This window comes from Eurytemora carolleeae, unplaced genomic scaffold, assembly GCF_000591075.1.
Source record: "Eurytemora carolleeae unplaced genomic scaffold, Eaff_2.0 scaffold1435, whole genome shotgun sequence".
NCBI lineage: Eukaryota > Metazoa > Arthropoda > Copepoda > Calanoida > Temoridae > Eurytemora > Eurytemora carolleeae.
In genome coordinates this window covers 13869-27876 of record NW_019397593.1, presented here as the reverse complement: position 1 = coordinate 27876, position 14008 = coordinate 13869, and the positions used below count along the sequence as shown (strand labels likewise).

The window sequence follows — 14008 nt, the reverse complement described above, 5'->3', positions numbered from 1 at the left end:
AACTTTTGTCGAGATAATCTTATCAAGTATGACGATTGAGGAAGTTAACCTTAGCTTATATATGCAAAAGAGTGTGTTACCTGTTTTAAATTTAAAATTATTATCATCTTTTCTCTGGTATCTGTTACATCTATGATCTCATCCTAGAATCTGAAATAGATTCAACTCCAGTTAGGAATAGGAAGAACTTAAGTTTAATCCACTAAGACCCTGAAACCTTTGGTTTTAATTTCCAACTAAGTTAATTATTAAGATATATGATATAGGATATTTGATATATGATATATGATATATGATATATCTCTGAACTCAAGAAAGATGTTTGTATGCCTTCAAATATATAAAAGACGAAATACTAAAAAAACTTCAAACTGTCATCTGCATCTGCATATGTGAAATGCATATATCGTCGTTGTTATTTGATCACTGAAGAAATGTCGCTATAGGACTATATTTTTTTGATATATAATTTATAATGTAATTTTTATAAAAATGTGTTTTAGAAAAAGTTTATCTGAAAATTACAAAATAAAGACTCTAAGAAGTTCGTAGTAAGATTTCGATCCTACTGGAGACCACCGGATGGATTTCATTTTTACTGGAGGGGTTTGAAAAGTCACTTATTTCAATTTGAAACTTTACGCATGGTGATTTACAATTCACTGGAGGGTTCAGATATCTATCCAGGGGATTTATAATTCCACTGGAGGGATTCAGAAATCTTTCTGATGGTTTATAATTCCACTGGAGGGATTCAGAAATCCTTCCTGGTGGTTTATAATTCCACTGTAGGGATTCAGATATCCTTCCTAGGAGTTTATAATTCTAACGGAGGGATTGAGAAATCCCTCCTGGTCGTTTATAACTTCACTGGAGGGATTTAGATATCCTTCCTGGTGGTTTAAAATTCCACTAGAGGGAGTCAGATATCCTTCCTCGGGGTTTGTAATTCCACTGGAGGGCTTCAGAAATCCTCCCTGGTGGTATATAATTTCACTGGAAGAATTGAGATATCCTTCCTAGGGGTTTAGAATTTCACTGGAGGGATTCAGAAATCCTTCCTGGTGGTATATAATTCCATTGGAGGGATTGAGATATCCTTCCTAGGGGTTTAGAATTTCACTGGAGGGATTCAGAAATCCTTCCTGGTGGTATATAATTCCACTGGAGGGATTGAGATATTCTTTCTAGGGGTTTAGAATTCCACTGGAGGGATTTAGGTATCTATCTAGAGTCCCTCCAGTAGATTTATAAACCCCCTGGAAAGATATATGAGGAAATGTTATAATTATAAGGATATAAATAGGGATTCCCCCCCCCATGTCCATTTTTGATAGAGGAGACATCAGTATGAATAGGGTTAAAACTAAGTTTTGATAAAATTGCAAGATGTTTATTTGCATTGTGTTTGTATGGCAGGATGAGAGGAATTAGGCTGTGTCCTGGTAAACCTAAGTGGGGTTGGACACATCTCATTTTTCTTTAGTTTTAAACCTTGACAAGGATTTAATGTATTTTAACTTTTTAAGTTCTAAATGTTAAAATGTATGTAAAGTATACATTTACTAAATTTCTCTTATACCTAAAGACAGTTTTTAAAACAAAAATAGAATTAAGTACCCGGTAACGCAAGAAGACGTTTTCTATACCAACCGTTTGACGATATTTAAAAATTCCTCAGTAACGCAGCATCAGCACACATTTTTCTATTTCTTTGAAATAAAACAATCTTTAATATTCTCTAAAAATTCGATGTTTTGGACAGATGAATATTAGTGTAAAGAACTAATAATTAATATAATTAATATTAAATGTTTACTGAGAGCAAATAGATTGACCAAATTAATTCTTTTAAAAAATAAAAAAAATAAAACTTTTTTACTGAATTATAAACGTGAGAATTAAGTTAAAAACAAAATGTCGTCTTCTTAAAACTATCAGAAACTTTTTTCATTTGTAAATATTTGTCCAAATAAAAAATGAACTTTTTTACATCCCACCACATAATTTTTTTTTTAAATAGTGTCTAAACCTCTCAAAGTTTCGAACACTTGAATATAAAATTGTTTGTTTAAATTAACTGGCATTGAAAAAGTGAAGAAGAAACATGGTTTAGTCCATCAGAACCAAATTTTTACTAAATCCTCCAGAAAAGAAGGGGCCGGGAAGGGGTGCAGTGGTAAAGTACCTCCTCCTTCCTTCTTCTTATCACCAGATCGCCAGTCTTTTCATGTTTAAAGAAAAGAATATATTTATGTACGTATATATAAAATATTTTAAAAAGTTTAAATTTGAAGCTGATTTTTTAAAATCTGTAAATATATTTATAGGATTTGTTTGTTCAATAACTGACATAAAACACTTCTGTTTAATTTGTCAAAGGTCTGAAATATATCCCCTCTATAGTTTAAAAGATCAATAGTAAAGTAGGCAGCATGTTCTTTACATTCCATACAAGGAACAAAAAAGAAAAAGAAAAATTTTATAATTTGTCAATTTCTTTTAGTTTAAAATTTTTTAAAAATTAGGGGATATTGCCCAGCCAGCATCACAGAAGTTGTAACTTTTTTACTTAAAAGAGAAAAGGGCTCTTTGATTTCCTAAAAAATATTGAGATTTTATAGTATACTAGCTGAAGGGCCCATGAAAAAAAAATTGAAAAAAAATTTTGAAAAAAAATTCCATTTTTTATCCTACAACACCCCCTGGCCACCCAGTAGTGTCCACAAAAAAATTTCAGCCCAATAGGTCCAGCCGTTTGGCCAGCTATAGACAACATATATAAAAACGAATGTCTTGTTTTATTATATAGATAGTTTAAGCTTTAAAAACATAAAACAAACTGACTAGCTTATAGTTTGGAAGCAAAACAATTATGAATAAAAATGTTAAATGTAATTATTTTATTTCTGTAGAGTGGGGCTGTACGTTTTGCTCGTGAAAGAGTGGAAAAAAGTTATTTATGTTAAATGTCAGGAGTTGGTCACAAGGGGCTTTGGAACTTTCTTCCCCTGGATTGATTCACTAGAAGCTTTGGAACTTTCTTCCCCTGGATTGTCATCAATAAATATATACAAATAATCCTGAAGGTTGGCTGGATCAAATATTAGATATGAATACAAATATTATAAGTCTTTTTACTAGGCTTACATTTTAGAACAATCAAAGTTTGATGTAAAAAACTTTCAGGTTTTTCCGTAAACGCTCTTTAAGAGTATTTTAATCATAAAAAGAAGGCATTCAGTGACATTTTAAAAAGAGTTTAAATAATTGACAATGCTAACATTCTGTCTATTTTATCTCAAATAACAATTGAGTATAGATATTTTAATTTGTTTTTTTTTCCTCTAAAACATTTAAATTATGTCATTGGCTTTGCTGCATAAATCTATAAATTGATAATAATTCAAACCGGTTTGAATCGTGCACGTCAAACAAAAGACAGAAATAACGTGATTTTTTCTCTCTTTTATACATATACAAATATATATATCCCTTTTATTATCTCCTAATCTATAGAAACTATTGAGTGCTGTAATCAGTGCTTCACTGATTACAACAATATTAGTCTGATTATTATTAGCGGAATAATCTGGGAATTAACTAAGCTTAAAATCAGGGAAAGATAGGGTTAAGAGTAAAAGTTTATTTTCATTTTTAAAATCGGAAATAAACATTTTACTTTTCGCATGTCCCATTCATAAAGTTATCCATAGCATTTTTTTTTCTGATCTCGACTTAATATTTTATCTTTGAAAGTTGATTTTTTTTGATCGCGTTTATATGTAAAGTGACTTGCAAATGTATGCTAAAGAAAAAAAGAATGAAATTGTTAGAAGCTATATTTTCCACACAGTTCACATAATCAATCAGAATAAGGTTGTGAAGAAATTGTCATCATTGTAGCACTGTCGGAAACCCCTTTTCATTGGAGACCACCATTGCCGTGTTTTCAGTGATCCCCATTTCGGGTCTTAGTGAAAAGTTTTGGGGTCTTCAATGCAATGCTTTGGGGTCTCCGATGAAAATCTTGAAGTTTCCAATGAAAATCTGGGGGTCTCCCATGAAATTTGGGGTCTCCGATGAAAAAATCACGTTCTCCGATAAAATTCTGTTGGTCTCCGATGAGACTGCTGCATTGTGGTCTCCGACAGTACTCCAATGATGGGGATTTCTTCCCCGACTGCTGCATGTGGATTGCTTGCAATAAAGAACAGTCCTTTTAAATAGATTTCTCCCCACCCTAAAATTGGTGTAAAAAATACAACAACAAAAAATAAGATTTCTTTTATTTGTCATCCATAGCATGCCATGAAGGTACAGCTAGTTACCCACATAGCATGCAATGAAGGTACAGCTGGTTACCCACATAGCAAGCCATGAAGGTACAGCTGGTTACCCACACAGCATGCAATGAAGGTACAGCTGGTTACCCACATAGCATGCCATGAAGGTAGAGCTGGTTACCCACACAGGATGAGACTTAAGAGACGACCTCAACCTGTTTGAATATAACGGTCTGACGGGCTTATTTTGAACCGAATATAACGGTCTGACAGGCTTATTTTGAACCGAATATATCGGTCTGACAGGCTTATTTTGAACCGAATATAATGGGCTGACAGGCTTATTTTGAACCGAATGGGCTGACAGGCTTATTTTGAACCGAATGGGCTGACAGGCCTATTTTAAACCGAATGGGCTGACAGGCTTATTTTAAACCGAATGGGCTGACAGGCTTATTTTGAACCGAATGGGCTGACAGGCTTATTTTGAACCGAATGGGCTGACATTTTGAGGAAACCCATGGGTACCGGTACCCGAGGGGTAACATTGGGTAAAGATTTTTTTTCAAAATTGTATTTTTTATTCCTCGCGCTACCCCGGGCACTTCAGATAGTTATATACATCTTACAACAAAGGTATATGATGCATAGATAATATCATGTATTTGACTACTCGGAAATAATATAACTAGAGCTGGGAACTTTTGAATGGTGGATATCGGGATTAATGCTTGATCCACTCTTTTTCTTAATCCCGAGAGTAAATAATGCTTGTTCTCCTCTTGTTATTAATCTCCAGATTAATTAACCGATCAAAATTAAGGGCATCCCATTCTAAAGTTTTCAGCTCAGAAGGTTGATATTTACAGATGTCCCATAGGGTCTCTAGAAGGATAATCAGTTCTGGCATGTTTACTGTGTGTGGCATGTCCTCCCCTGATATTTACAGATGAGGTTCAAAGCAAAGTTTAATGTATAGTTCGCTAATTGAAGTATTTATAGTCAATGCAGATGATTGTAAACTGTAAAATGTCAGCACACATTCATACCCAGAACATTTTACAAGATTTTCAAATTTAACCATATTTCAAGAAAATCATGATACATATATTTATCAATATAATGCAAATATTTATCAATAAAATGATATAATGCAAATATTTATACATATGATACACATATATAAAAGATGATGAATATATTTGTCAACATGTAATATTAACAAAATGGTTAAATTTGTCATATATATTTATATACAAGGTTAAAGAAATTAATTTACGAATAGTTTAAGTTAAAAGGACTGTATGCGTAATTTTAAGTGACCCTACATTTGTGTCTGATTATTCAACAGTGCCTTTTAAACCTTTGACTGATACATTTGTTCTACAGATACGCTTTTTATATTATATTTTATATTTTAAAAATATTGATTTCTTTCCAGGCGTGGCAGAAAATTTTTAAAACTCGCTTTTACCGTAAAATATTCGTTAAGGAATTTAGTCTTTGGAACAAAATCAAATATTTAAACCACAATATCTTTAGAACTCGATGTTGTAAACCTTTGATATTTCAAACTCAGATGATTTGATCTAACAGAATTCATAGTTTGAAATATCTAAGGTATGCAACATTTGGTTCCAAAGATATAGTGATTAGAAAATCAGAGTTTGTGACAAAGACTCAATTCCTTTACAGAGACACAACGGATCAGCCGTGTTAATTTTATACTGTAAACAGCCTACCAGGTTTTACTTTAATTCAACCGCTATTCATTAGATTTTTACACGGAGGTCTCCATACCCGTTGAACAGTCACAAGTGTAAAGGATACCGCTGTAAGTTGGGCATTGAAGGTAACTTAAATACGCTACCAGTCCCTTTAAATATTAGATTAAAACTATGATATTCCTCAAATAAAAATAGTTTTGAATTTTGATAAACTGAAAGAAGAAAGACTATCATTATGTTCGTAATATCAACCTTAACGAGAGCATTATGAACATTTTGTTATAAAATGTGTGGGATATTCCTAACAGTCCTATCATAATTTCGATCAAAATATTCGTAATTTTTAAATGCTATCGGTGGTTAGATATTACGAACAGAAAATTAAGAGCTCCTCTAAATTTTTATTATATTAAATGAGGCCTAACAGCTTGTTATTTTAAAAAATACAATTGCAAACGTAAAACAGGAAAAACAATAAATTGTAGAATTCAAAGAAACCCACATTTTTCAGAAAAACATAAAAAACAAATGGTGGATAAAAACCAACAAAAAATATTACATTTTCCTGTCTTACAAACCAAAATGAAGAAAGAAAATGCACAAATATTTTCCGATTTAACAAATGAAAAAAGGTTTATTTTCAAAGATTATCAAATGGTTGATGCTTAAAGGAACTGTCAACGTAATTTCTATTGAATCTCCATTTAATAAAGGACTTTCCCATTCACAAGGGTTCCCCCCGTCTTTGATAATTTCCAAGCGTGGTTTCTCTGTGCATGTGACATGCGGATTTAAGATTGAAATCAATGATATCTTTCTTATTGTTTCTCAGATAAAGATTTAAAGGGTACCGTTGTGAATTATGCATGCATATCCTTTATAGGGATAGTCAGTGATCACCTAAAATTACGTGTACAGTCCCTTTCAGCTTCTACTAAAAGAGACAGGTACAAAGATTTTAAAAATCATGTCAGAAATTTATTTTCAATTTTTTTAATAAAACACATATTTTCACCCTTCATCCTTTTTTGTTAATCAGTTTTAAGTTGAAAGAATCGAATTTGCTTGAATATCAATTAGGGGCCCTGTTATACCAGGAAGTGTTTTGTGGTCCAATTAGGGATTTCTAGGGCCCCATAAAATAAAGGAATTTTTGGGTCTATAAAGAACCCTTATCTCCAGCAAGATTGTTAGGTACCTAAGAATCTTTAGGACCTTTTGAATAAAAACATTTTAAGATAACTATTTACCCTACAAATTGTATGCTTAATGAAAGGAATCCGTTTTAGCATGTGCAATGAACGACTTTGTCATATACTATATGTAATGTATGGTCATTGTTCAATTAGAGATGTATTTATGCTACATATTAGAGGCTGTATGTTGTATTCAATCACAACCAGTTTAGGGTAAAAAGCATAAATTTTCTTACTTTAGGTGGGTTTTAAATTGTTTCTTGCTTTGTTTGGGGAGTCAGAGATATAGGGTCCTGTTTCTTTTTATTTTATTCGAAAACACCGATTTTTGAAAAAATTCAAAAATACTCAAACTCATATTTGCCTTTTCGGATTTCTTTTAATTCACAATTATACAGATATAATTTCTTGCTTATTGACCGTTTTTTTCCTGATATTTATAATGTCCCATTGTGTCTGAAGACGAAGAATCAGCTCTTGCATGCTTACTGTGTGTGGCATGTCCTCTCCTGATATTTACAGACGTCGATCCCATTGTGTCTCTAGACGGAGAAGCAGTTCTTGCATGTTTACTGTGTGTGGCATGTCCTCCCCTGATATATATAGATGTCCCATTGTGTCTCATGCAGGAGAATCAGTTCTGGCATTTTTACTGTGTGTGGCATGTCCTCCCCTGATATTTATAGATGCCATATTGTGTCTCTTGCAGGAGAATCAGTTCTGGCATGTTTACCGTGTGTGGCATGTCCTCCCCTGATATTTACAGATGTCCCATAGGGTCTCTAGAAGGATAATCAGTTCTGGCATGTTTACTGTGTGTGGCATGTCCTCCCCTGATATTTACAGATGTCCCATAGGGTCTCTAGAAGGAGAATCAGGGGATAGTATTTCTTCACACTTGAGTCTATACTGATGTGGATCCTCCAGGCTCTCCCTTGACTATAAAATAAAAAATCTAGAAATGCTAATCTACAAGATATGGTTTATTATTGAATTCTTTTTTGTTTATATTCAAATAGATTAACAATTCCATAAATGTTTCAGCTACATATATAACAACAGCTTGTCCGTCTGTTTATTTGTGTCCGATAAACGTCGAAACGGTTAAAGCGATTCGGGCCAAATGTGTTGTGGCAATATACGAAATCTATCAATATGTTAATATGAAAAATCCGGAAAATTTTGAGTTTTACAAGAGGAAAAAAAGGCGGCTTAAAAAGCAACATTAATACGCTCGAATTTTCACTAGAGCCCCGAAGCATTTTTAAGATGCAAGTTATTGAAAGTTTTAGTTTGGGTTCTCAGCACAAGTCTTTGGTGGTCATACAAATGTCGAATTGGTTTTTATCTTTCAGTAAAGTTCGGCACTTTTATTTGCTAAAATTCCCCTTTAAAAAGTCCTAATCCCTATATTTTCTGATTGGACTGATTAAGTTTAGATTCCTTTGGCTATTTCAAAAGTTCGGGCATCTTACTATAATTTACTACTTTTCAGGATTTAGCCTTTAAACCTCAATTTTGACCCCCTCACCTTGAAACTTATTCACTTTTAAGTAATTCTAGTTTCTAGCTTTTTATTTAGATTAGTTCAAACATTTTAGAGTGTCTTATTTAAAAGTTCTGACCTTAGAATTAACAAGAATATTTGTAAACAGAACGATAAACACCAACTATAAGGTATTTAGCTTAAACAGACTGAAGAAAAACTACCAATAAACGAAAGAGTGTTCAAGAAAGGATGTCGGATAATTTGCGGTGTCTGTTTTAGACATAAATATGATATATTGCTGACAAATATACGCTCCAAATTATAAGTTGTTTACTATGTTATTATGGGAAATCAAATTGCGAGGTTTCGAGTGTTTTTTTTGTAAAATGTCACAGAGCCAAATGCTTTTTATAAGTCCAAATATAGAACACAATGGCTTCCTATAAGTTAACTGAGTTCTTGCCACCAACTCAAATTTGCTAATCCTTATATCTCTGCAACCTGGTGGTGTAAACCTTTGATTTCAACTGACATTGGGTTGCACATATTTAGAGATAGGAAAATAGGAAAAATGTATTAATAGTTTATTTCAACACAGGTCTGGCCAGATATGTGTTGTTTTAGTTAGCTTTCTTTAAAACAAATGTTTCTATAAATGATTGCATACCCTGGCCATATCCTTTGAACTTCTAGACCTGTATACACTGCCATCCATATCCATTCGGTAATCCTGAGAAAATGGTTATTAGACATAATGAACATAAGAAACCGTAAGGATGAAATAGAAAAATCAAATCAAATCATTAAACTAAAGTTTATAAAGAGCAGAATTGTCAAAAAAAATGGCGGATGAAGAAGAAAATAAAAAAAGGTTAAAATAATCTCAATTGACCCATTTTGCAAGATGACATTGCCCAATGAACAACAGTACCTTTATAACCTTTGTCTCATCAATAATGTGGAAGTTTGAAAGTGTGTATTTTGTCATTCGTTTTCCTACAGTAGATATGCGCAATTGTTATTTTTGTATAGAAACCACAAATAAAAATGATTATAGTTTTGAAAATTATAAACATTGATATCTAATTCATTCTTGATCAGACAAAGCTTTTAAGGATAGCGTTGTGAATCTGGCATTGTCGTCTTTACATCATTAGTAGAAAAATGTGGATAGCTAGTTCCTTTAACCTTTTGGAAAATAATAAAAAAATAATGAAATTACGTCTTTTGTCCCTTTAATGAAAAAAAAAGTTAAAAATGATCTGATGTCAAAAGTTTAAATTTTACGAACTAGACAGAAGAAGAAGGTAAAAATTATTCTATATCATTAGTACGACTTTGTGACCTCATAACCCCTCTAGTTTTGATTTTATCCGCAAGTATGAGAAAAGAAAATTCTGAGTCCTAATGGACTCGGCATACAGGAGTGTAATATGTATCTACGTAAACTAAATATTGTTGATTAATGTGCGCTCCAGTAAACTTTTGCTGAGGAAAAAGTTCTTGCAATAATCATAGTATTATCGAATTTCTTCGTATTAAAAAACTTTTATACCTTAAAGGCTTTAGGACAATTTCGGCACTTTATTGACTTTTGCTTTAAAATTCTTACCTACATTCTTTCACATTCTTTTACTTGTTACGTTAGCAAAACAATAATTTAGGGATGGAACTGTTTAAGAAACGAGTTACCGGTAAAAGGGTCCGTGCTTAAGTACCTGAACTTGTTCCTCTATATCTCCCAGATCCCGGGGTAAGTGATTACCACCATTCATGTACCGGGGTAGAGTAGAGATTGCTCCGTTAGATATTGTATGAATACCGCCGTTCAGAGCAGTGGAACCGCCGTTCATAAGTGTTGTACCGCCGTTACAGGAGATATTGGGCTCAGTTTGAATGGATACTGTACTATAGGAGGAGGGTAGTCTCTGGAACAGATAGAATAGAATAGCATAGAATAGAATAGAATAGAATAAAATAGGAAAGAGTAGATTATATTAGAATAGTAATATATCAAAAAAGTAATGTATTTAAAAAATATACAATTCCATAGGTAAAGAAGACGACCACTTCTTTGATATACCAGGTTTCAAAACTGATATTACTGTGATCTATGATTCCTGTTCAGTAAGAATAAAAAACTGTGGAATAATTTCCTTGTAAATCTAATTCTTTTTAACACCATTAATTACACTTAAGTATTTCCTTAATGTCGTCTTCCTATTCCACAGTTTTCTGGTTCTCCCTGTATATTACTGTAATAAACTTGCTACCTCAGATTTTCTTCTGTTGAAAGACTTTTCACATCTGTAAATCATAAATCTAAATAAGATTATTTTTAGCATAAAAATAAAATAACATTGAATGGATTTTTTTTGAATAGATTAAATCTATTATATATTACGCTAGAGGGGGATAATGAATTAGATTTATCTTGCTTTTCCTTGCAATAGTCAGTATGTGTACTGCACATCTTGCTCTAGTTGCTTAAAAGTCGGTCTATTGCTTAAAATGAACCAAAGGTTACAATGATATATGTATTTATGGATCCCAAATTAGAGCTGTATCTACAAAACAATGCAGTCCGTGCGGGGGGGGGATTCCGGGAAGATCCAGAAGGGTGGGGGATTCTGTGAGAAGGGGGGGGGGTCCAGGAGGGGAGAATTCCCAGTTCACTTATGATTCCTGTCTTGGGGATAGTAGACATTATACACCAGTAATTCAATTAGTAGAGCTTGGGGTGGTAATTCTTAAACTATATATAGAACTAATTCGACTTGAAGGTTGCAATTCTTATCTTTAAACTATATATAACTATTCGACTTGAAGGTAGCAATTCTTATTCTTAAACTATATATATATAACTAATTCGACTTGAAGGTTGCAATTCTTATCTTTAAACTATATATAGAACTAATTTGACTTGAAGGTTGCAATTCTTATTTTAACAACTGGACGCAAAAATGAAAATTAATCTAAAAGTAAATCTAGATTGACTCAATTCTCATAGTTTTGTATAATTAGTACAGCTGGGAGGTTGCAATTCTTAAAATCATTCAGTAATCAGAACGGTTGGAAGGATGCAACGTTAATACTTACGCTATAAATGTGAGAACAACTAAAACCAGGAAGGTTGCTGCAAGTATAATTTCAGTTCTTTCATCTGCAGGTCTAGACACACACAAATCTTCATTGACTCATTTGCATGGCTCACCCTGCAGTGACTCTGTAATATGCTTGGGGATAAAGGATTTTTTTCTGAACCGCCCTATATTATAGAGTAATTTGTAAAACTAGGGGAAAATGGGGAATTGTAAGGGGGGGGAACAAGAATTGGACTCTGGTTTTCTTATGCCTATGTAAATTCGCTGGTAACCTTTAATATTTTAAACTATAAGTTATGTTAGATTAAAACGTCTAAGTTTACAATTTACATACACTAATAGCAGGCTTCAAAGATATAAGGATTTGAATAATTGTGTATGGGGCAAAACCTGGATTCCTTTAAAAGAAAAACAGAAAATTAGAGAAAAATAATAAATGTCTGCAGAGAAAATATAAAGTGGAAACAACAAGAAGAAAAATTATAGAAGCAATGCTGAAATGCAAGAAATTAAAATTCTGGCGAAATTCTGGAAAGTAAAAAATGATTTAGTTTCAAAACATTAATTTTAGTCCCAGTCTAGCTGAAAGCATGATATATTAAACAGAAATTAAACGCTCTTCTAAAATTGCAACAAAATGTAAAACTATTTCTAATGTATTTCCTACTGTGATATCAAGTTTAAAATGTAATTGATGTTTTGGTTCATTCTTTTAATAGGACTGTCAGCGTTATCTTAATTTGACTTACTGCAAAGATGGCAATGTCCGATTCACAACAGTATCTTTAGAAGCTTGGTCTAATCAAGTGTGAATACGGTGTTTAGAGTTTAGAAAACCGATTATTTTTAATTGTGATTTATTTACAAAATTATTTGCACATTTCTACTACGGACAAACAGATCTGAACTATCATAACTAAATACTTTAAAACTTTGAAATATGACGATATTATTCTCATTATTGATCAGAAAAAGGTTTAAGTGAAGATCGAATTTTGTCATATTTGCATGAAGGGTCACTTAAAACTACACTTTCAGTTTCTTAAATAGGAGAAACGATCCTGTATATTTTTTTTCAGACCAAGGTTTCAAGGTTTCAAGGTTTCAAGGTTTCAAGTTTTCAAGGTTTCGAGGTTTCAAAGTTTAAAGGTTTCAAGGTTTCAAGGTTTCAAGGTTTCAAGGTTTCGAGGTTTCAAGGTTTCAAGGTTTCGAGGTTTCAAGGTTTCGAGGTTTCGAGGTTTCAAGGTTTCAAGGTTTCGAGGTTTCAAGGTTTCAAGATTTAAAGGTTTCAAGGTTTCAAGATTTCAAGGCTTCAAGGTTTCAAGGTTTCAAGGTTTCAAGATTTCAAGGTTTCAAGGTTTCAAGGTTTCAAGGTTTCAAGGTTTCAAGATTTCAATATTTCAATGTTTCAAGGTTTCAAGGTTTCAAGGTTTCAATGTTTCAAGGTTTCAAGGTTTCAAGGTGTCAAGGTTTCAAGATTTCAAGGTTTCAAGGTTTCAAGGTTTCAAGGTTTCAAGGTTTCAAGGTTTCAAGGTGTCAAGGTGTCAAGGTTTCAAGGTTTCAAGGTTTCAAGGTTTCAAGGTTTTAAGGTTTCAAGGTTTCAAGGTTTCAAGGTTTCAAGGTTGCAAATCAGGCATTGTCATCTATACATAGAGGGTCACCAAAAATTATGTTTACGATAAATAAAAAATAAATAGCGAAAACATTGAGAGGATGAATGCAAATAAATTGAGAGGATGAATGAAGATGAATTAAGAGGATAAATGGAGATCTCCCTGTGGAGGTTGTCCTCGGCTGAGAGTATCGAGCTGTCCATATAGTCTGGAGGATCCTGACCTCGTAGTCCTCCGCCTCCTCCTCCTCCACCTCCTCGTCCTCCAACCCGACCATCCATCACAGGGACACAGCTGAAATAATAGCAATTAATCAATTAATTAAGCAACCAATCAGTCAACAAATCAATCAATCAACAAATCAATCAATCAATCAATCAATCAACCAATCAATCAATAAAAAATCGACCAATAATTGTAAAACAAAGGAATACAACATATGCACATTTAGCTGATCAAATTTAAGCATGATCCATCAATTTACCAATTGATCATCAATCAATTTACCAATGTTTTAGTTCCCTTGCCGATGGTTTTGGTTGACAATTAGAAAACTCTGAAAGTTATTCATCAATGTTTAGACAGCCATGGAC

At 32.9% G+C, this 14008-nt stretch overlaps 1 protein-coding gene across 2 annotated transcripts; it reads right to left on the bottom strand.

Annotated features, from left to right (window-relative positions):
• Window positions 1-5148: 5148 nt before the first annotated feature.
• On the bottom strand, window positions 5149-13712 carry LOC111715073 (uncharacterized). Of its 2 annotated transcripts, XM_023490325.1 has the most exons (7): window positions 13578-13712; window positions 11798-11869; window positions 10972-11020; window positions 10417-10626; window positions 9366-9428; window positions 8050-8148; window positions 5149-5229 (listed from the first exon to the last, which is right to left on the bottom strand). In XM_023490325.1, exons 1-6 carry the CDS (start codon window positions 13694-13696, stop codon window positions 8050-8052), a joined length of 612 nt encoding a protein of 203 aa, XP_023346093.1. In that variant the 5' UTR covers window positions 13697-13712; the 3' UTR covers window positions 5149-5229. The 2 variants fall into 2 exon arrangements, with proteins under 2 accessions (XP_023346093.1, XP_023346092.1); XM_023490324.1 differs by lacking the exon at window positions 5149-5229 and having other exon boundaries at window positions 6627-8148.
• Between the last annotated feature and the right edge of the window lie 296 nt (window positions 13713-14008).